This window comes from Drosophila miranda, assembly GCF_003369915.1.
Source record: "Drosophila miranda strain MSH22 chromosome Y unlocalized genomic scaffold, D.miranda_PacBio2.1 Contig_Y2_pilon, whole genome shotgun sequence".
NCBI lineage: Eukaryota > Metazoa > Arthropoda > Insecta > Diptera > Drosophilidae > Drosophila > Drosophila miranda.
The window spans coordinates 14,512,349-14,532,262 of record NW_022881614.1 but is presented as its reverse complement, the minus strand read 5'-3'; the positions used below and the strand labels follow the sequence as shown (position 1 = coordinate 14,532,262).

At 53.9% G+C, this 19,914-nt stretch overlaps 1 protein-coding gene across 4 annotated transcripts in view; it reads left to right on the top strand.

The window, feature by feature from the left end:
* Positions 1 to 19,914, top strand: part of LOC117185931 (mitogen-activated protein kinase kinase kinase kinase 5-like) — a 120,833-nt gene that overhangs the window by 67,809 nt on the left and 33,110 nt on the right. For all 4 annotated transcript variants that reach the window (XM_033398474.1, XM_033398475.1, XM_033398477.1 and 1 more), the window contains exons 3-7: positions 15,341 to 15,761; positions 17,068 to 17,166; positions 17,220 to 17,518; positions 18,293 to 18,380; positions 18,451 to 18,514. In XM_033398474.1, the coding sequence (XP_033254365.1) occupies positions 15,341 to 15,761; positions 17,068 to 17,166; positions 17,220 to 17,518; positions 18,293 to 18,380; positions 18,451 to 18,514 (971 nt within the window). The remainder of the gene's footprint in view (positions 1 to 15,340; positions 15,762 to 17,067; positions 17,167 to 17,219; positions 17,519 to 18,292; positions 18,381 to 18,450; positions 18,515 to 19,914) is intronic.

Here is a 19,914-nt window from a genome sequence, read left to right as displayed (position 1 = left end):
TAGGGTGGCTAATGAGAGATCCCTCCCTGATAGCCATGTTATGGCTCTCTCTACCGCGTCGTTGCAGATTTCTTCCGCCGCTTCTTTCTGTTTTGCCACTACGACTATTGCTATGTCGTCGGCAAAGCCTATCACCGTGGCGCCCATTGGCATATCCATCTTGAGGATTCCATCATACATGATGTTCCACAGCAGCGGGCCGAGGACCGATCCTTGGGGAACTCCTCCAGTGATTGTGTGCTCACGTGTCCCCTTATCCGTCTCATATATGAGCACTCGGTCTCTTAGGTAGTCCGCGATGATATTCTGCAGATACGGCGGTACTTGAAAGTTTCTCAATTCTTCTAGTATGTGATCCCAATTGGCAGAGTTGAATGCATTTTGGACATCGAGTGTTGCCACTATGCAATACTCTTTGGTCCCGTACATCCATCGGGTGCCATCGATAGCTCGCTTTGCTATCTCACATACCTCGCCGATTGCGTCCACCGTGGACCTGCCTTTGCGAAACCCGTGCTGTCTCGGTGAGAGCTGACGCGTTACTGCCTTCTCCAGCCTGGTGTGGATTATGCGCTCGAGGATCTTACCCACTGTGTCGAGCATGCAGAGTGGTCTATAGGATGATGGCTCCTCGGTCGGCTTGTTCCCCTTGGGTAAGAGGACTAGCGCTGTCGCTTCCATGGTCTGGGGAGGTCCCTTCGGACATGCACGCATTGAATAAATCCACGTACATTTGTGGATTGGTCTCAATAGCCGTGCGGAGAACGGTATTTGGGACCCCATCAGTTCCTGGTGCTTTGCCGTTCTTGATCCGTTGTAGAGCTTCGAGGACTTCTGCTCCCGTGGTGGCTTCTATTTCAGGTGGCGGTATTCTATCCATCACCCTCTGGGCTGCCACTTTCTCTGGAAAGAGGGTTTCTACTATGTTAACCAGCAGATCTGCACACATTGGCGGCGGGGGACTGAACACTCGCAGTCTCTTCATTACCATCCTGTATGCGTAGCCCCAAGGGTTCGCATCTGCGTCATCGCAGAGCTTTTCGAAGCATTTGCGCTTGGCATCCTTGATCTGCCTCTTCAAGCAGCGTCTGCTTTCCTTATATTCTCCTTGGAGCCTCTCGAATTCCGGGGAACCTCTCGAACGCTGGTATAGTCGTCTTTTCCGCTGGCACTCCTGCCTGGCGCTACCTATTGCAGCGTTCCACCAATACGTTGGCCTGCGGTTGTTCAGGCTTCTTCTTTTCCTTAGCATGGAGGCATCACATGCTTCCAGCGTATGTATAGCCAGTTGGCTTGCTCTCTCTTCAGCCGTACCGTTGGTCTCGTAGTCCTCAAACATGGCCCGGACCATATCCGGCTCTAGCGTTTCGGTCTTATAACCGATCTGCTTGCCAATGAACGGGTTAGGTGCGCCCGCTTCCTGGATTTCACATATGAGGGCTTGGTGGTCACTCCCGGTGTATAAGCCGCTAACTTCCCACGTTGTCCTGCGGCTGAGGCTGCTGCTCACGAACGTAAGGTCTATTATAGACCCCGTTCCAGCTCTGCCGAACGTCTGCTGTGTGCCTGTGTTCAGCAGTACGGCATCCAACGTCGCAAAGCATTCTAAGAGCGCCTGTCCCCTTGGGTTCATTCTCGGGCATCCCCACTCCGTCGCCCAAGCGTTGAAATCGCCGGCTATGAGCGTAGGGTGTTTCTCCCGCGCATCTTCAGCAATCCTTTCCAGTGCCTGCGTCGCCTGCTGTAGGCTGAGGCTCGGGGGCAGGTAGCAGCTCTATATATGTGGACTCCATTTATCCGGGCTCTGGCGAATCCGTCTCCGACGTATGTTTGCAGTAGTTGCTGTGTGGGACTCGCACAGCTCCATATCGCTGCCTTCTTGCTCGAGTCAGCAATCCACTCTCCCGAGTTGCGATTCCGGCATTGCTCGCTTATGACTGCTACATCAATACGGTGCTCCCTTATGGTCTGGTCCAGCAGCTGCTGTGCCATCTCGCAGTGGTTGAGGTTTAGTCGGATGATTTTCATCTATCCTTCATTTGCTGCATCGCCTTTTGGTACTGCGGGCACCTCGAACTCGTCGTTTGGTGCTTCGGGTCCTTCACCCGGTGGCGCTTGCAAAGAATGCAACTTGGTTCGTCTTTGTAATCTTTGGCCTGGTGGTCGGCTCCTGCGCAATTGTAGCATCACTTCAGCACGTGTGTTTTTTTTTTTTTTCCATGGATGCGCCATGAGGAGTGGAAATCTTTATGAGATACCAATGACCCGTGCCATTGGCATGCACGATTCCTTGCTCTAGTCAAGTCATACGTACTAAAACCACCCCACACACATGCACACCTCTTCCCCCGCGGGATCACCGTTAGGTATTGCTTCGTGGGGAGGGGGGGCCTATTCTAGGCCGCTACATGCCGCTCTTTCTCGCATCGTCTCAGGTCATCCTGGATGCGCTTGATGAGACGGTACACGTATATATAGTTATCCTCCGATGCTGTCATAAAGCTAACCAGCAACTCTGCTGGGGGATATTCTCCGTCCATGCTGCGTATCTCTTACAGCCGTAGAGGGCATGCTCCGGGTCTTCGATTGCGATTCGATTGGGCACGTAGGGCAGTATGGGCTGGTATCGAGAAGTAACTGGAGATCATCCTCAGAAGGTATACCGGTACCCCGATTCGGTACAACGCCGTCTCGATCCTTGACCAGTTGGCCGAGTTGAAAGCGTTTCGGATGTCCAGCGTCACGATGGCACAGTACTCCTTGGTGCCCCACCTCCATCTTGTTCCTTCTATGGCCTTCGCTGCGATGCTAACTACCGCCATGATGGCGTCCACGGTCGAGCGGGATTTCCGGAATCCATATTGCGCCTCTGAGAGTGCTTCTGTTTCCTCCACGAACTCTAGAAGCCTGTTGTACAGCACTCTTTCAAGCAGCTTGCCCACCGTGTCCAACAGGCAGATTGGTCTGTACGCCGATGGATCGTCTGCTGGCTTGTTGCCTTTGGGCAGCAGAATTAGACGCTGCCTCTTCCATCGTTTTGGGAATGTTCCCTCCCTGAGGCAACTGTTGAAAGTCTCCGCAAAGGGTTCCGGTCGGGTGGCCACCGCGAGCTTTAGGGCCTTGTTGGGTATTCCATCCGGCCCTGGTGCCTTCCGGTCGCCAACTCTCCTGGTTGCTTCTATGACCTCCAGTGTAGATACTGGCTCGTATGGTGGTTCCTCCTGGTCCAGGTTAGCTTCTTCCTTCTGCGGGTGCCTGCGGAACAGCGCTGTCACAATCCTATGCAGCAGTTGCGGGCACGTCGGGGTAGGAGTGCTTATTCCTCTGATCCTTTTGGTGACTACTTTATAAGCAGTACCACAGGGGTCTACCTCCGCTTCGTCGCATATGTGGCGGAATCAGTCGCTCTTACTCTTCTTGATGGCCACCTTCAGCCCGTGTTTTGCCGTGCGAAATTCCTCTTGCCTGGTTTCGAAGGCGTAGCGGCCTCTCGCTCTTTGGGCACGCCGTCGCGCTCGGAGACAAGCCCTTCTAAGCTCGCCTATTTCCTGCGTCCACCAGTAGCAAGGTCTTCCTCGTAGAGACGGCTTCCTCCTTGGCATGGACTGATCGCATGCGTCGGCTATCCTCTGCGTCAGTTCCCGTGCCGCTTCCTCCGCTGAGATACCAGCTAGGTTCCACTCGTTTTGCCTGAAGGAGTCCGAGAAGGCTGCGACGTCCAGTAGACAATCCTTCCACTTTGGCCCCGTTGTTTTTGGCTTCCTGGGGACTCTGTTGCGCTGTCCGAGCTCAAAGTGTATCGCCTGGTGGTCGCTAAATGTGAATTCGTCACCCACTCTCCAGGTGGAATGTCTACATAGCGAACTGCTCAGAAAGGTCAGATCTATTATTGAGGATCTTCCCGCCCTGCAGAAGGTCATCTTTTTCCCGACGTTTGCCAGTCCGACGTCGAGAGACGAGACCTGCTCCAGTAGGCAGTAGCCTCTTGCGTTGGTCTCTTTGCTGCCCCATTCGACGGCCCACGCATTAAAGTCCCCTGCGATGACAAAGGGTGTCCTCCCACGAGTGTCTTCCGCAATGTGTTCCAACATAGTTTGGAAACGCGACAGGTCCCAACTCGGCGGTGCGTAACAACTGTAGAAAGTTACACCCTTGAGTCTAGCTCTTACAAAGCCCTCCTTTGACGAATCCACATCGAGCGGCGGGGTCTCGACGCCCCAGATCGCGGCCTTCCTGCACTTACTTTGTGCCCAACCGCTGCCTGGCACCGGTTTGTATGGTTCGCATACGATGACCACGTCCGGTTTCCTCTCCCTGGCGTCTTGGCTCAGTAGTGCCTGTGCCGCCTCGCAGTGGTTAAGGTTCAGCTGCATGCACCTCATCCTATCCTCTTTGCAAGTGCCTGTCTAAAGAGGGGGCACCTGCCGCTTCCTGCGATATGCCTCCAATCTTCCTTCTTTCCCTTGCAGAACATGCACTGGGGGTCCTTGTCGCAGTCTTTTGCAAGGTGGTCCTCCTTCCCGCATCTCCGGCACAGCTTAGAACGATCTACATCGCTCCATGCAGCGGAAGCATTTGGTGACGCTGACCCTTTCCCTAAGTCTGCCTCTTACCCAGCCGACCTTCAGTCCTCCTATTTTGAGTGCCCTGCGGGCGTCCTCTGTCGGAAGTCGGACAGTTGCAATCTGCGTCTGTCCGTACCCTCTCCTTATTGATATGTCGTCCAGTGCCACGTTTGCCAACTGGACCTGGGACATGAGGGCGTCCCTTATCTCCTCCTTGGTGGTCACCTCGTCCAAGTCGCTGCATTCAACGATGACTCGCTGTTGGAGGGCGCGGACCTCTGCTGCGTCCCCTAGCGACTCGCCGACCAGACTCTGGAAGGACGAGGTTTCCTCTCCTGATTTGCTGAGCTGGAGCAGGAGTTCCCCCTTTTGGGTGCGGCGGATTCTTGCCACCGCCTCTCCTAGCCCTTGTAGCTTCTCGTCTCCTTTTACCTTTCGCAGAATCTCTGCGTAGCTGCTCGGGTCTTTCGCCGCTATGATGATGGCATCCGGGCGTGCCTTCTCCGTCATCACCCTAGAAGGCTTCGGCTTCCTAACTCTCGGCCTTCTTTCAACTTTCCTCCACTCCCTGTTCGGAGGCGCCGTCGGTGTCTCCCCTGTGTCGTTATCTCCTGGAGTTGGAGTTTTCGCATCCACTCCAACCGCGCAGGTTTTCGTCTGGGTGTCCACCCCTTTGCTCCTCTTGTTTTTCGGTGCTTTCCCATTTTCCTGCTTCCTTTTTGCCTCCACCGCTGTCCTAAACAACGGCGAAGTTTGGGAGGACTGGTGGGTACGGATCACCGCCTTTGGCCTATCGTCATGAAGCTAGATGGCCACCAGCTCGTAGAGCGCTCGGATGCTTTCAATAAAGTCCCTCATCGGCTGGTGGATGGAGCGCCACTTCCCGTCTTCCAGCATCTCCACCAGCTTTGCAATTTCCTGCCCGAGATCGCGTAGCGCCGTGCTGCTCTGCCCCTTCTGGGTCTGCTCCGTTTGGGTCTGCTCTATCTGGGTCTGCTCCATCTGGGTATGCTCCTTCTGTTGTAGCTCCTTTTTGTTCCGATCTTTTTGAGTCCGCTCCTGGACTGCTACTGCTGCTTCTCCCGCAGATCTCACCTCCACCGGTGATCTTGCCATCCTTGCACTCCTCGTGAATGCGTTTTCGTCCTCTGTAATTTTTGGTTGTGATTGTGGTGTTTCCGTTCTAATGGGTCCCAACTCCCGGGTCGTTGTTCCTGTTCGCTTGCGCAGTCGCGTTATTAATCCCATGGTTGTCTATGCAAGCAGTGAGGCCATGCTAGGGTTGACTCTTGCCTTCACGGGGTCAAGAGTTCCGAGCCGGATCCGCGCTAGTCGGGAGCGTTGCTCAACCGAGCCTGCACCACCAACTTAATGGCGACGAATCAGGAAGCGTACCTAGGAGAACTGCCAGTTTTTAACGGGACGGGGGCGGCCTCCGCATTAGCCTAAAAGCTATTTCAGCAGGATTTCACTCCGCTTACTGAAGTTCTAGAATACTGACGCCGTCAGCCCAAAAAGTCTTTCCGTGCCGGTGTTTCCAGTTTTATAATCAAGGCTGTACTGGTCTCGGCCTTGATGCCGTGTTTTGTCGCCTGCTGCGACAGGCAGCGGCTCGCCGTGGTGGTTACTATTATTAGGTTCCACTACCTTTAGTACGACTGCCTCCTAGTACGTCCCATATCACCAATAGTACAGTGTCCAAAAACTTAATTTTGGCACTGTGTAGCCACCTTAATACAGTGGCGGCTTCTGGTGGGGGAACATAATCTATGCTACATGTAGGTGTAGCAGATGTAGGAGTAGATAATCCTAGATCAGCATGAGCACGCCCTCTGCCGGTGGCTCATTGGTTCCGCTGCAGTGCACTGGTCGGCAGCTGATATATCGATCAGCTGGCCTGACGAGTAACACTTGCAGTGAAGAACAAGAGCAAGACGGCCGGGCCAAAGAGTGAAAAGTTACAATTAAAACAACAAAGAATATCGAGTGCTGAAAGAGCAGGGCGAACAAGAAAGGAGGGCAAACTCACCACCCCCCCTTGGCCAGGTGGACCAAGGGGGGACGCATTTCGCCTTCCTGCCGTCTGGAATTGGACATGCGGCCTCGCCTGCCTTGCAAATCTCCTCGGTATGTACCGGCCACACGTGTGGGTCTGTCAATTCCCCGGTTTCGCTTTTTTGTCCTGCAGACACTTGGCTAAATAGCCTTCCGCGCGGGAGCACCAGGAAAACGCGACCGCACTTCCTCATTTCACACTTCTGTGTGAAGCACGTGTGTGTGTGTGTTTTTTTTTTTTTTATTCATAGTAAAAATAGGATATATATATATATATAAAATATAAGAATATAAAAGTTAAAAATAAAAATATATAGCATATACATATATATGGGCCTGCTTGCGGGACTGCCGTGAAGCATTGCTTCACAAGGCTGGCTAGCCTATTACGGCCTCTCGTTTCGTGTGCGTTCAAGCCGCCTCGATTCCGAAGCGATTTCTGCTGCAAGACTTCATATCGCCGTCCAATTTGCTTGGTTTTCCAGCATTCTTGGTACCAAACCTTCCACTGTAATGGGCACCCCTAGGGTGCCTTCTGCCCGCCTGCGGGCCTCTGAGAATCTGGCGCATGCGGTCAGGACATGCTCCGCGTTTTCTATTATTCCGCAGCAGCTGCACAGCCCCTCTTCCTTGTGGCCAAAGCGGTGGAGGTACTCTTTAAAGCACCCGTGGCCGCTGAGAACTTGTGTCAGCGAGAACGTAAGTTCTCCATGCCGCCGATTCATCCATGCTGCAATGTTGGGGATTAGTCGGTGGGTCCAACGGCCGGTTTCAGCATTATCCCATCTGAGTTGCCAGCTCTCAAGACATTCAGCCCTCGCCCTGGTCTTAACCGTTATAGCGTCTGCCTGTGTGTTGGCGGCCTTTCTTCCCTTGTGGATTTCGCTGGCTCTACCAGCTCTACTGCTGGTATGCCGCGTATTACCATTATTGCCTCTGTGGAGACAGTACGGAACGCCGAGCTGACCCGCAGGGCTCCGAGTCTGAAGTCCGACTCACTGCCCTTAGTGTAGCTCCTGGTCCTCGTGGCCTGGGCCCATATTGGCGCTGCGTATAACAGTTAAATAACAGTCTCCTACTCGTTGACTTTGGGCCTCTGTGGTTCAGCATTATGCGTGAAACCGCCATGACTACGCCGCGTGCCTTCTGGTGTGTCTGCTGCAGGTGCTCTCTAAACGACAGCCTGGTGTCCAGCATAACTCCCAGGTATCTAATCGCTCGTTTTGAGGTAATTGAGGCTCCTCCTACGGTTATCCTCGCCGTCTCCACATGTTTCCTGCTGCTGATGAGAGCCGCTTCCGTCTTGTGCTCGGCTAGCTTGAGCCCTGCCAGGTCTAGCCAGTCGCTTATGGTTCCGATTGCCTCGTTCATACAGCTCTCGGTCTCCGCCAGGGTTTTCTTCGTGACCGTCACCGCGGCATCGTCAGCGAATAACACGATTTCGACTCCTTGTTGGAAGTTGAGGCGAAGAATTCCATCATACATGGTATTCCACAGTAGAGGTCCCAGTACAGCTCCTTGTGGGACCCCTCCCGTGATGGAGTATGACCGAGGGCCATCTTCCGTGTCGTAAATCAACCATCTGTTATCCAGGTAGTATCGGTTATCGGTTCCTGTGTGTGTGTGTGTGTGTGTGTGTGCGTGTGTTTTTTTTTTTCCATGGATACGCCGCGGTGGGTGAGAATCTCTAAGAGACGCGACCGGCCCGTACCAGTCAACGAACTGGACTACCCCTTCGGGGCTTCCCAGCTAAACTCACCACCACGCACAGCTGCACACCTCATTCCCCTCGGGATCACCGCAAAGTATTACTTCGCGGGGATGGGTTGCCTACGTTAGGCACTCTCCTCTACGCGTCGCTCCCTTTCGCATCTTCTCAGATCGCTCTGGATGGCTATTAGGGTGTTGCTAACGCGCTGCCAGTTCTCGTCGGACTCCGTCATGAACGCCATTAGCTCCTCTGGACGTGGGAAATACTCTGCACTTGAGCGGTACCTCGTGCAGTGGTAGATCACATGCTCCGGATCCTCGCTCTCATTCGAACACTCAGGACACTCGGGAGTATCCTCGTGTTTGAACCTATGCAGATACTTCCTGTATCCTCCGTGACCCGTCAGGAATTGGGTGAGGTGGTAGTTCATCTCTCCGCTTCTCCGCCCTATCCATGACTCAATGTCCGGGATTAGTCTATGGGTCCACCGTCCATTTGTGGCCGTGTCCCATCTTGCCTGCCATTTTTCTATCGACGCCCGCCTTTCCGACGCACGGATGGTCTCTAGCGATGCATTAGTTCGCATCCCTTCCCCGGATTGCCTCGTTGGCCGTCGCCTCGACATCTCGGAGCTCTTTGGCTACCACGACCAGGGCGAGATCGTCAGCGAAACCGACAAGCGTGCAGTCCTGCGGGAGCTGGAGTCTCAGGACGTCGTCGTGCATTATGTTCCACAGTAGAGGTCCTAAGACTGATCCCTATGGAACTCCGGCTGTCACCCTGTAGAGCTTTGGTCCCTCCTCCGTCTCGTACCTCAGTACCCTACCCGACAGGTAGCTGGCTATTATCCGAAGCAGGTAGGTGGGAACTCTAGAGTTCGAGACCAGTTCGCTGAGTTAAACGCGTTACGGATATCCAGGGTCACCACCGCGCAGTACTCCTTTGTGCCAAATCTCCATCTTATTCCCTCGATCGCTCTGGATGCAATGTCGGTGACTGCCTTGATGGCGTCGACCGTTGATTTGGCCTTCCGGAATCCGTACTGGGACTCCGATAAGGCCTCCTTCTCCTGGATCACAACTTGAAGTCGATTGTAGACGATTCTCTCCAGGGTTTTGCCGACCGTATCCAGCAAACATATTGGGCGGTATCCTGATGGTTCCTACGGGGACTTATTTCCTTTGGGTAGAAGTATTAGCCGCTGCACTTTCCACTGCTCTGGAAACACTCCTTCCCGTAGGCATTTGTTGAACGTGTCAACAAATACTTCTGGTCTGGTGGTTGCTCCAAGCTTCAATGCCTTGTTTGGGATACCGTCCGGTCCTGGTGCCTTTTTATCCCCAATTCTCCTGGTAGTCGCTATCACCTCCTCAACAGAAATCTGTTGCCACAGCTCGGAGTCTTGGCTCGAGACGCTCTCCTCCCTATACGGGTGCTGTGGGAATAGGGCCTCCACGATGCTACGAAGCAGGATCGGGCAGGTCACTTCCGGTGTTGACTGGCTCCTTATCCTCTTGGTGACGACCTTATATGCCGTCCCCCAAGGATTGACGTCAGCCTCCTCGCATATCTGCCTGAAGCAGGCTGACTTGCTCTCCTTTATGGCACGTTTAAGGGCTCTTTTCGCTGATCGGAGTTCCTCTCCCCTGGTTTCGAACTCAGGCCGACCTCGTGCTCTCTGGTAGCACCGTCTTGCTCGTAGGCAGGCTTTCCTTAGCTGGTTAACCTCCGCATTCCACCAGTAGCAGGGCGCTCCTCTTTTGCAAGGCTTCCTTCTTGGCATTGCCACATCACATACCTCCTCCATGAGCTTCGTCAGTTTCTGAGCCAGGCCCTCTGCCGTTTCTCGCGCAGGGCTCCAGCTGGCGTTGCGCAGATATTCCGTGAAGGTTTCCACATCCAGGTGGTCGCCCCTTCATTTAGGTCCGGTAATTTTGGCTAGCTGTCTTTTCGTTGCTGCTCCGCATTCGAAGTGGATCGCCTGGTGGTCGCTGAACGTAAACTCCTCGCTTACTCTCCACGTAGATCCCCTATGGAGTGAGACGCTCATGAAGGTTAGGTCGATAATGGACCCTCGACCCGCCTTGAAGTAGGTTAGCTTCCTGCCATCGTTTGCGAGTATTACGTCCAAGGACGCAAATTCCTCGAGTAGACACGTGCCTCTGGCGTTGGTTTCCTTACTGCCCCACTCTACGGACCACGCATTAAAGTCTCCCGCTATTATTACGGGGCTCTTCCGCGCGCGTCTTCCGCTATATGCGCTAGCATACTTTGGAAGCGTGTGTCTGTGTGTTTTTTTTTTATTCTGTATTAACTCTTAATTTTATTAAATTTTATAAGCCTGGGACTTAACTATAGCTAGACAGGGAGCTGTATTGAGTTGGAGAGACCGGCAGGAAGTTCCGGGTCTCTGCGGGACGGCCGCAAAGCAATGCTTCGCAGGGACCATGGTTCCTCCTAGCCACTCTCGTTCCTTCGGCGCTCGCACCTACGCAGCTCCTTCATGGCGCCGGCTGCAAAGTTGCTCCAGGCCGACCATACCATGGGGTCTTCCACAATCGCCTCGATCAAGTTGTTCGGCGTGAGCTGCCCGCCGGCGGCTCGCCACAACTCCTCCCTAATAAGTGAGAAGCGCCCACATTGAAAAATGATGTGCTCAGCGTCTTCAGTGGCGTCGCCACACCACGAGCAGTTCGGCGAGTCCTCGTGGCAGAACCTCCAAAGGTAATGGCTGAAGCAGCCGTGTCCGCTCAGAAGCTGTGTGGAATGGAAATTGACCGCACCGTGTCGCGCTGCCGATCCAATATCGGACATCCGGAATCAGGCGGTGTGTCCACCGTCCGTTATCAGAGCCGTCCCAGCGGCTTTGCCATGCTCTGAGGCTTCCTTCACGGGCCTGCTTGCGCGGATGGCTTCGGCCACGACCACGGTAGGACACCCGCCAGTACTAGGGCAGCATCGTCGGATATGGTCCGAAAGCCGCAGCAGATCCGGAGCGCGCAGAGGCGATGAGTGGCTTTTACGCCCCTAGCGTAGCTGGCAACTTTAATGCCATCCGCCCATACGTCTGCTGCGTAGGTCATGGCTGAGCGGACTACGCTGGTCAGCAGAATCCTCCTCTCCTGCTTCGGGCCACGGGTGTTCAGCAGTATTCGGAACAGCGCCCGACTCGTGTTTGCCGCTTTCTCCTGGACGTAGCTTAGGTGTTCACGGAAACTGAGCCTGGTGTCGATCCAGATACCGAATGGCTCGTTTCGACGATAGTCTCTGGTCGTCAACCCTGATGTGAGCGGTCTCCACAGTCGAACGGGTGCTCACCAATACTGCCTCGGTTTTATGAGCGGCTAGCTCTAGTCCCGCAGAACGGAGCCAGTCTGCAATCAGCTGGATTGTGGTGTCGCAATTTGCTTCGACGACGTCCAGGTGCTTGGCTACCACCGTCAGTGCGACATCATCTGCGTAGCAGGTTAGCTGAAATCCGCCTGGAAGTGCTAATTTCATGACTCCATCGTAGGCAATGTTCCATAAGAGGGGACCCATCACTGATCCTTGGGGAACGCCTGCCGTTATGCCGTGAGTCTGCGCGCCGGCCGCCGTATTATACTCCAGCATTCTCCCCTCGAAGTAGCTCCTTACGATTGCCTGAAGGTATTGGGGTACACCGCGCCGGTTAAGTGAGTCCAGGATGCACTCCCACTTCACCGTATTGAAGGCGTTCCTGATGTCTAGGGTGACAATCAGGCAGTATTCCTTCTTGCCGCCCTTCCATCGAGTTCCCTCCACTGCCTTGGAGGCTATGTCGACTACCCTGCCTATGGCGTCCACCGTTGACCTCCCACTCCTGAAGCCGTATTGGTTTGGTGAAAGTCCCCCAGCATCCTCGACGGCGTTGTCCAGTCTTCTACGGATTACCTGTTCCAGAGTCTTCCCCAGCGAGTCGATTAAGCAAATCGGTCGAAATGAGGAGGGATCGTCCGGCGGCTTTCCTGGCTTTGGCAATAGCACCAGGTGTTGCAACTTCCACTGCGGCGGAAATAGACCTTCCCGCAGGCACTGCGTGAATGCCTTAGCAAACTCGTGCGGGTTGTATGCCATCGCCAGTTTTACCGCACGGTTGGGGATTCCATCAGGGCCTGGAGCCTTCTTGGCCTTTAAGCTTTGGGCCAGGGCGACGATTTCGTCCTCCGTGACAGGTTCGACCGAATATGCAGGCTGGTGTGCGACGGCACTGATGGCAAGACCGTGAGCCCCGGATGGGAACAATGCCTCAACAATCGTCCGCAACTGGTCTGGGTCAGACGGCGACCCCGCGTTGCTGCCATGCATTCGCTTCATTACCGTCTTGTAGGCACGTCCCCACGGATCCTTCTCGGCTGAGTCGCAAAGCTGCAGGAAGCACTCCCTCTTGCTCTCCTTGATAGCGTTCTTTAGCGCTTTTCTAGCTCCGCAGTACTCCGCCTGTAGCCTTGGCCAGCTAGTGCCACTCCTTCTGCGAGCCCGTTGATATCGCCTTCTAGCTGACAGGCATGTGCGTCTGGCCTCCTGGATCTCGCCGTTCCACCAATAGGTCGGCGATTGCTTACCCTTGAATGGCCTCTTGAGAGTCATACTGGCATCGCATGCGAGCAGTAGGGACTCCAAGAGCTGGTTGACCATCTGTTGAGCTGAGCCTCCGACCTCCATATGCCTCAGCGCCTCCAAGAACCTTGGAATCCGCATTGATTCGGGATTGTAGGCTGCTCTCCGGCTTGTCTGCGTTGCCCTGGTCAGTCTGCAACCACCTTCTCCGCCTATCGAGAACACCACTGCCTCGTGGTCGCTGGCCGTATAGTGGTTCCCCAGGCGCCAGGTGGACAGAGGGGAAAGGCTACTAGAGGCGAATGTAAGGTCGATGACTGACCCAGAGCCACCCCTGTTGAAGGTATTCGCGGTCCCCTGATTCAACAATACTACGTCCAGCGCAGCGAAGGCCTCAAGCAGTGCGTGTCCCTTGTATATGGCGTCCGAGCTGCTGCTTCTGGAGATGTCGCTGCCCCACTCCTGGGCCCAAGCATTGAAGTCGCCAGCAATCACATTTGGTTTGTGGTGCCTGGCGTCGTCGGCCAATTCGTCCATCGCCGCAGCGAAGCTATGACGGCTCAAGCTTGGGGGGAGATAGCAGCTGTAAATCCATAAGTTCCCCAGTTTTGCCCTGACGAAATGTCGGAACTCAACGCACACTGAGGGCCGCAGAGGAGGCTTACCGCAAGCCCATATTGCTGCTTTGCCTGAGGAGCTTTGGACCCAGAATCCATCCTCGGGGGAAATGTAGGGTTCGCTAATTATGGCAACGTCCGATCTCAATTCACGCACCGACTGAGAGAGCAGATCTGTGGCAGCCTCGCAATGGTTTAGGTTTATTTGGTAAAACCTAACCATGTCCAGCGTATTGACTTGCCTTCTCTTTGGGTGCCATGGGGCACCTGTGGCTACCAGCTACGTGTGTGTGGGGCTTGCCCTTTCCGACACAAAGGAAGCATTTTTTCTCATTGTGGCAGTCGCTTACCTTGTGCTCCGCAGACCCGCAGCGGAAGCACCACCCGCTTCTGTCCACAGAGCTTTTGCAATTTAGTGCAACGTGGCCGATCTCAAGGCACCTGAAGCACTTTAACGGCAGGTTTCGCTCCCGTATGCGGCAGACGGACCATGCCACTTTGACCTTTCCAACGGATAGCGCCTTCGTCGCAAGGGTCGCCGGCAGGCAAATAACAGCGCGCTGGGTACCACCGAAGCCTGGGCGCAAACTCTTAATGGCGTCCGCATCGAGAGTAATCCCCATTTGCTCGCTGAAGGCCTTCCTCACGTCCTCCGTGGTAGCCATCTCATCCAAGTCGAGCATCTCTAGCCTCGTCTGCTGGGTGAGTGCTCGCGCCTCCACCTTACCTCCTAGGACAGTGCCTATGTCCTCGCAAAGCAGCTGCGCGGTCTCCTTCGAGGCGTCTTTGAGCTCCAATAGAAGAGCACCTTTGGCTGTGCGCTTCACTCTGCTCACACTCTCGCCGACCTTCTTCATCTTCTCGCTCTGGTTGCGGGTGACGAGGTTAAGGATCTCCGCGTAAGTCATTTCCCCTTTTGGCTTTTGTGTTTTTGTGTGTGCGTGTGTGTGTGTGTGTGTGTGTGGGCGAATCCTTTGCAGACCACCAAGGCTGGTGCTGATGCTCCACCCACACCCCAGGACTGACGGCGCACCAGAAGGAAGCGAAGCGAAATTATTGCAGCGAGCGCCGAAGTGGAAAGCCAGACAGGGACGCGGACACGGACACGGACGCCGATACGGACGCGCGGCTGCTCTTAAATGGAATCCAATGGCCACAGTGGCAGCTCCATGGCAATCGAATTCCATTTAAGATCAACGGCTGGCTAGGGGTTGGGGATGGAGAGGATGTTCGGTTCTGCTCTGATTACGATTACAAAATGAGAACACGGCAGACACAACCAGGCCCCAGTGGCAAAGGTCAAACAGATTGAAGCTCTCCATAATTGACTGTAATTAAAGCGCTTCTCTGTCCCCCCCATCCACTCATCGTCCCCTCCCCATCTCCTCTCCTGTGAGAAAAACCAATTTGGCTCAGTTTTCCGCTACCAAAGGAGCATTTTAATATTCTTCTCAGGCGCTGCACCCCCCATGATGGTGCCCCATTTCATTGTTCTATGCAAATAGTACAAACGGTAGAGATGGGAAGGGGGGGGGGGGGGGGGGGACTGAGCGTCGTGGTTACAATGCATTTTTATGGCGAATGCTTGCAAAAAACAGCGTTCGGGATGTGGGGCAGATGCAGGTTGTTGCAAGTGCAGGTGTGCTGCTGTTACAAGCCAATGAACAGGGACTGCCATCATCACTTTCATTGCCATTGTTCCATGCTCCATTCCTTACGTATACATTCATTATTCACAGCCCAATTCGTGATTCACGATTCACGATTCCATATGCCGTCTCTGATCTCCGTTTTCCCATTCTTTGCTTTCGCAGGCGAAACGAATACAGAGCAATGAGCTGGCCGCCATCAAGGTCATCAAGCTGGAGCCCTCCGATGACATACAGATCATCCAGCAGGAGATCATCATGATGCGCGACTGCCGGCACCCGAACATCATCGCCTACTACGGGTCGTACCTGCGGCGGGACAAGCTCTGGATCTGCATGGAGTTCTGCGGCGGCGGCAGCCTGCAGGACATCTACCAGGTGACGGGACCGCTGTCCGAGAACCAGATCGCCTACATGTGCCGCGAGACGCTCAAGGGCCTGGAGTACCTGCACTCCATGGGCAAGATGCACCGCGACATCAAGGGCGCCAACATCCTGCTCACGGAGTACGGGGACGTGAAGCTGGCCGACTTCGGGGTCTCGGCCCAGATAACGGCCACGATCAACAAGCGGAAGAGCTTCATAGGTGAGTGGCGGCCCCCCTGTTGCTCCCCCCTCCGCCTGGGTGGAGGCATGACTGATGAGGCATCCTCTGTCATTCGATTTATGCAGATTCACAGATCGATTTCGGTGCTGAATGCGGGGCAGGACGAAACGGGGGGAAACGTTTGGCGCCAAGAACATTGCCAGGCAACAAATAGTCGACGATTCAGGCTTCGAGTTAAAGATGGACGTGTAAATGGAAATGGAAATACACAAAGTGTTTATCATTGTGGGACTCTGTGCTGCTGTGGGGCGGTGGGGGGGGGGGAGGGGGGAGGGGGATGTACTGGCAACAATTGCGTTTAACGCTTCTCGACTCTGGACGCTCGACAGAAAGGAGGAGGAGGTGCAAAAGCTGTCAGAAATGACAGAGCACAAAACCAAACAACAAACAGCAAAAAGTAGCAGCAAGACAAAGGATGCTTGGGGAATGCTGGGAGTACTCGAGCTCCACTGTAGGGGAATTATTCGAATCGGCGATGCACAGTGGGGCCCCCAATTGAATGCAATTCAATTAGGAGCAATCTGTATCTCCGGCTGTGTATCTGTAGCTGTTTCGTCGTGTATCTGTTTGTGTTGCGCCTTTAATTAAAGTGTGCGGAACACTTGGCTGAGTCCTTCATCGATGAGCTTCCATTCCGGTTCGGTTCTCCTTTGGAGAATCCCGTCAAAAGCAGAAACAAAGCCAGGGCCCAGACCGAGACCAAAACCGAGTCGGAAACTTCCACTTGCAGCAGCAGCAGCAGCCTTGGTCTCCCCCCCCCATCAAGAAGCAGGCATTAAAATTGATTTTCCACCTTCGTTGTGGCTTAATTAAATTGAAAATACAATTAACTTTGAGTTAGTGTTCGAGTTGGTTGGCTTTTCCTTTCACCATCGCCAGGGAGATGAAAATTAATTTCACAGAACTTTCGAGAAAGTGCGACAACAGATGCCGCTGATGTTCCTCCTAGATGGGGCCATTGGCTGCAGCATGGCGTATGAGTAATGGACGCAGGATCATAAAACGTGCGCCCGAAATGAGGCGCCCCATCCTGCCGTGCTCTGCATAATTCAGCAATTTGTTTATTCGCACAATTTGCACAATTGGCAGATTGCACCGTAAAAAAAATCAAATTAAATTATATTATATTAAAAACAAAACGAATGCGTATGAATAAATGACATTTGCGGCACATATTCTGAGGCAATGAAATTAAATGTGTGAATGTTGCATAATTAGCAGGAATCGCCTGCCATGCCCCATCCAGTGGCAGCTGCATTGACAACCGATTCTCCTCCGTTCGCAGGGACACCCTACTGGATGGCACCCGAGGTGGCCGCCGTGGAGCGCAAGGGCGGCTACAATCAACTATGTGATATTTGGGCCTGTGGCATCACGGCAATCGGTGAGTACCCCCCTCTGCGGCTGACCCCCTTTAACCCCCACCCCTTTTTGTAGAGCTTGCTGAACTCCAGCCACCGATGTTCGATCTGCATCCCATGCGAGCCCTGTTCCTGATGTCGAAGAGCGGCTTCAAGCCGCCCACACTGGGCAACAAGGACAAGTGGAGTCCCACATTCCACAACTTCATCAAGACGGCGCTGACGAAGAACCCCAAGAAGCGACCCACCGCCGAGCGCCTCCTGCAGCATCCCTTCGTCCAGTGCGAGATGTCGCTGCGGGTGGCGAAGGAGCTGCTCCAGAAGTACCAGAGTCCCAATCAGCAGTTCTACTACTATCTTGACGGCGAGGAGGAGGTGAGGAGTGGCGCCTGGTCAGCCCTAGGAGGTGGAGGAGTGGAAGGAGCTGCTGGCTCTGGCTCTGGCTGTGGCACCTTTTGTATAATTTATTTACGCTTTTAGTGTTGGCTCGATGACTCGTTCTCGCTTTCTCTCGGGCCTTGGTGGCTATTTACTGGGCTTCCCTGCCTTGGGGCTTGCGGCTTGCGGCCTGCGTCCTTGCAGAGACCAAGGACCAAGATTGCTTTCTGCTTTCTCAAGAATAGAGATTTAGTGCGCCATTAGACACCTTGGGAGCCCCAAACTCTAGGTTTTGCCGGCCACTGCCCCAATTAATTCCCCCTGCTCCCCTCCCTCAAATGCAGATTTCTAGACAGACGGCCAGGCGAAACTTATTTAACGACAAATTCAAATGGAAAATCAAATTTAAATTTAATGGCCATTTCCCCCCGCACTCTCAACAGCAGGCTGTCTTGGGGTGGGGTCTGTGGTGCTTGTCAAGTCATAAATCTTCAATTTGTTTGGATATTTTGCAAACTTTGAACGAAAGGAGGGACTCCACCCCCAAGAAGCGCGCAGTAGATATTCAAATTTTACTTAGTGCCCCACGTGCCCCACATTCCTCGTGTAACTTGAAGAAAGTAACGAATGACGCTCCAAAATTCCAATCCCAATATGATTTTGATTTATGGGCTTCCATCGCAGGCTGAAACTTTGCCACTGACGATGCCTCTTTAGCTCTTTAGCGTTCTTCCCTTGTTAACCCGCATCCTAACGTGTCTCCTCCCTTAGACGGTGTCCAGTGTTCCGCAGCGGATACCCAGCAAGATGACATTACGCACCAATGGAGCTCCAGCCCAGAATCACACGCTGAAAACAGGCAAGACTCCGACGCCGAGAGGCTGCCTGGCCTTTGCTAATCTCTCACCTTCCCCCCTTCCTCACCGCAGCCATGACGACAAACTCCATGTGGAACGAGCGATCCTCTAGTCCCGAGACGTTACCCTGCGACATGTAAGTCCTGCCTTTGTGCCGCGATCCTCCTCCTGTGTATCCCGCGTATACTCGAACATATCTCTTCTTTGCCTGAACCTATGCCACAGTTTATACCTTATTTCTTAAGTACTTGCGCGTCAACGGTTTCACCTCGCTTCAGTTTTGGTAATTTGGTTTCAGTTCTCACACACACACACACACACACAAACACACACACTTCCATTCTCGGCGACTCGAGCAGCTGATCGATATAGTAGCAGTGCTAGATAGTGCGCAAACTATCAGCTGTACTATCGGCTACACAAATCTTGTAGCAACCAGCCGCCGACAAGCATAAAACCAAAAACAAAGAAGAAGAGGGAAAAACCAAAAAAAATCAGAAAGTTGCATACTTCCAGGCGGAAATTATTTGTTCTGGTAAGGAGTAAGCGATACCTGCCTACATCTAGGCCAAAATTAGCTAGCACAAGTCTAGGTAGGGGAAAGGTCTGAAGGTCGGGGATCCGACTATTTTCCAACCCCCCCGCCTAGGCGGCGCCCCGGAAAAAGGGGCTCTGGGGCGGTATATCCCCATCGACCAGAAGCCAAGGGAAACCTGTGGCCAGCGCGGGATCCCCTATCGCCTGGCCTGTTAAAGCAAGCGGCATGGAGGTAGGAACCCCATTTGGAAAAAGCGCAGCGATGGCAAGATCGCCCCCTCAGCCAAAAGCCACGCCATTGGCACAGCAGATGGCCGAATCGCTTAGCAGCCTACCACGGCACCAAAGTCCCTGGCGGACGCGGTACGCCAAATAGGGCTGATCTTGAAGGACCTCTCGACCCTGTTCACCGGCCAGAGGCACATCAACCAGCGGATGAGAGACAGCCTAACACAGCTGGTACACCTGCAGGAGATGGCAGCCGACCTCACCAGCCAAGATAATGGTAAGGTCCCCGAGCGCAAAGAGGCAGACACGCAGACGTCGCCAATAGCGGCAAGTAGGAACGGCAGAGGGCTCGGCACCCTGGAGAGGAGTCAAGCGACACCAAAACGTGCAAGGGAACCAACAGCAGGACAGAGGCAGACACCGCCGAAGAAGTTCAGGCCACGAGAGCGAACGGACCGCGAACTTGAAACCCAACGGTCCCCAATTGGCAGCAGTTCGGTAGGAACCAGAAAAAAACAGACCACGAAAAAAACGCGACCAGACGCTGTAGTGATAGCGAGCGTAGGAAACATCACTAACGCGGAATTATTAAAATCGGTGAAAGGAGATGCAACGCTGAGCCATGTGAGCGGTGATGTGGAAAGCATCAGGAAGACAGCTAAGGGAGATCTGCTGCTGCGCCTCCAAAAATCCCCGAGTCACAGCGCGGAGGAGGTCAAATCGGCGGTCGGAAATGCACTGGGGGCCAAGGCAGTGGTACTGGCCCTGACC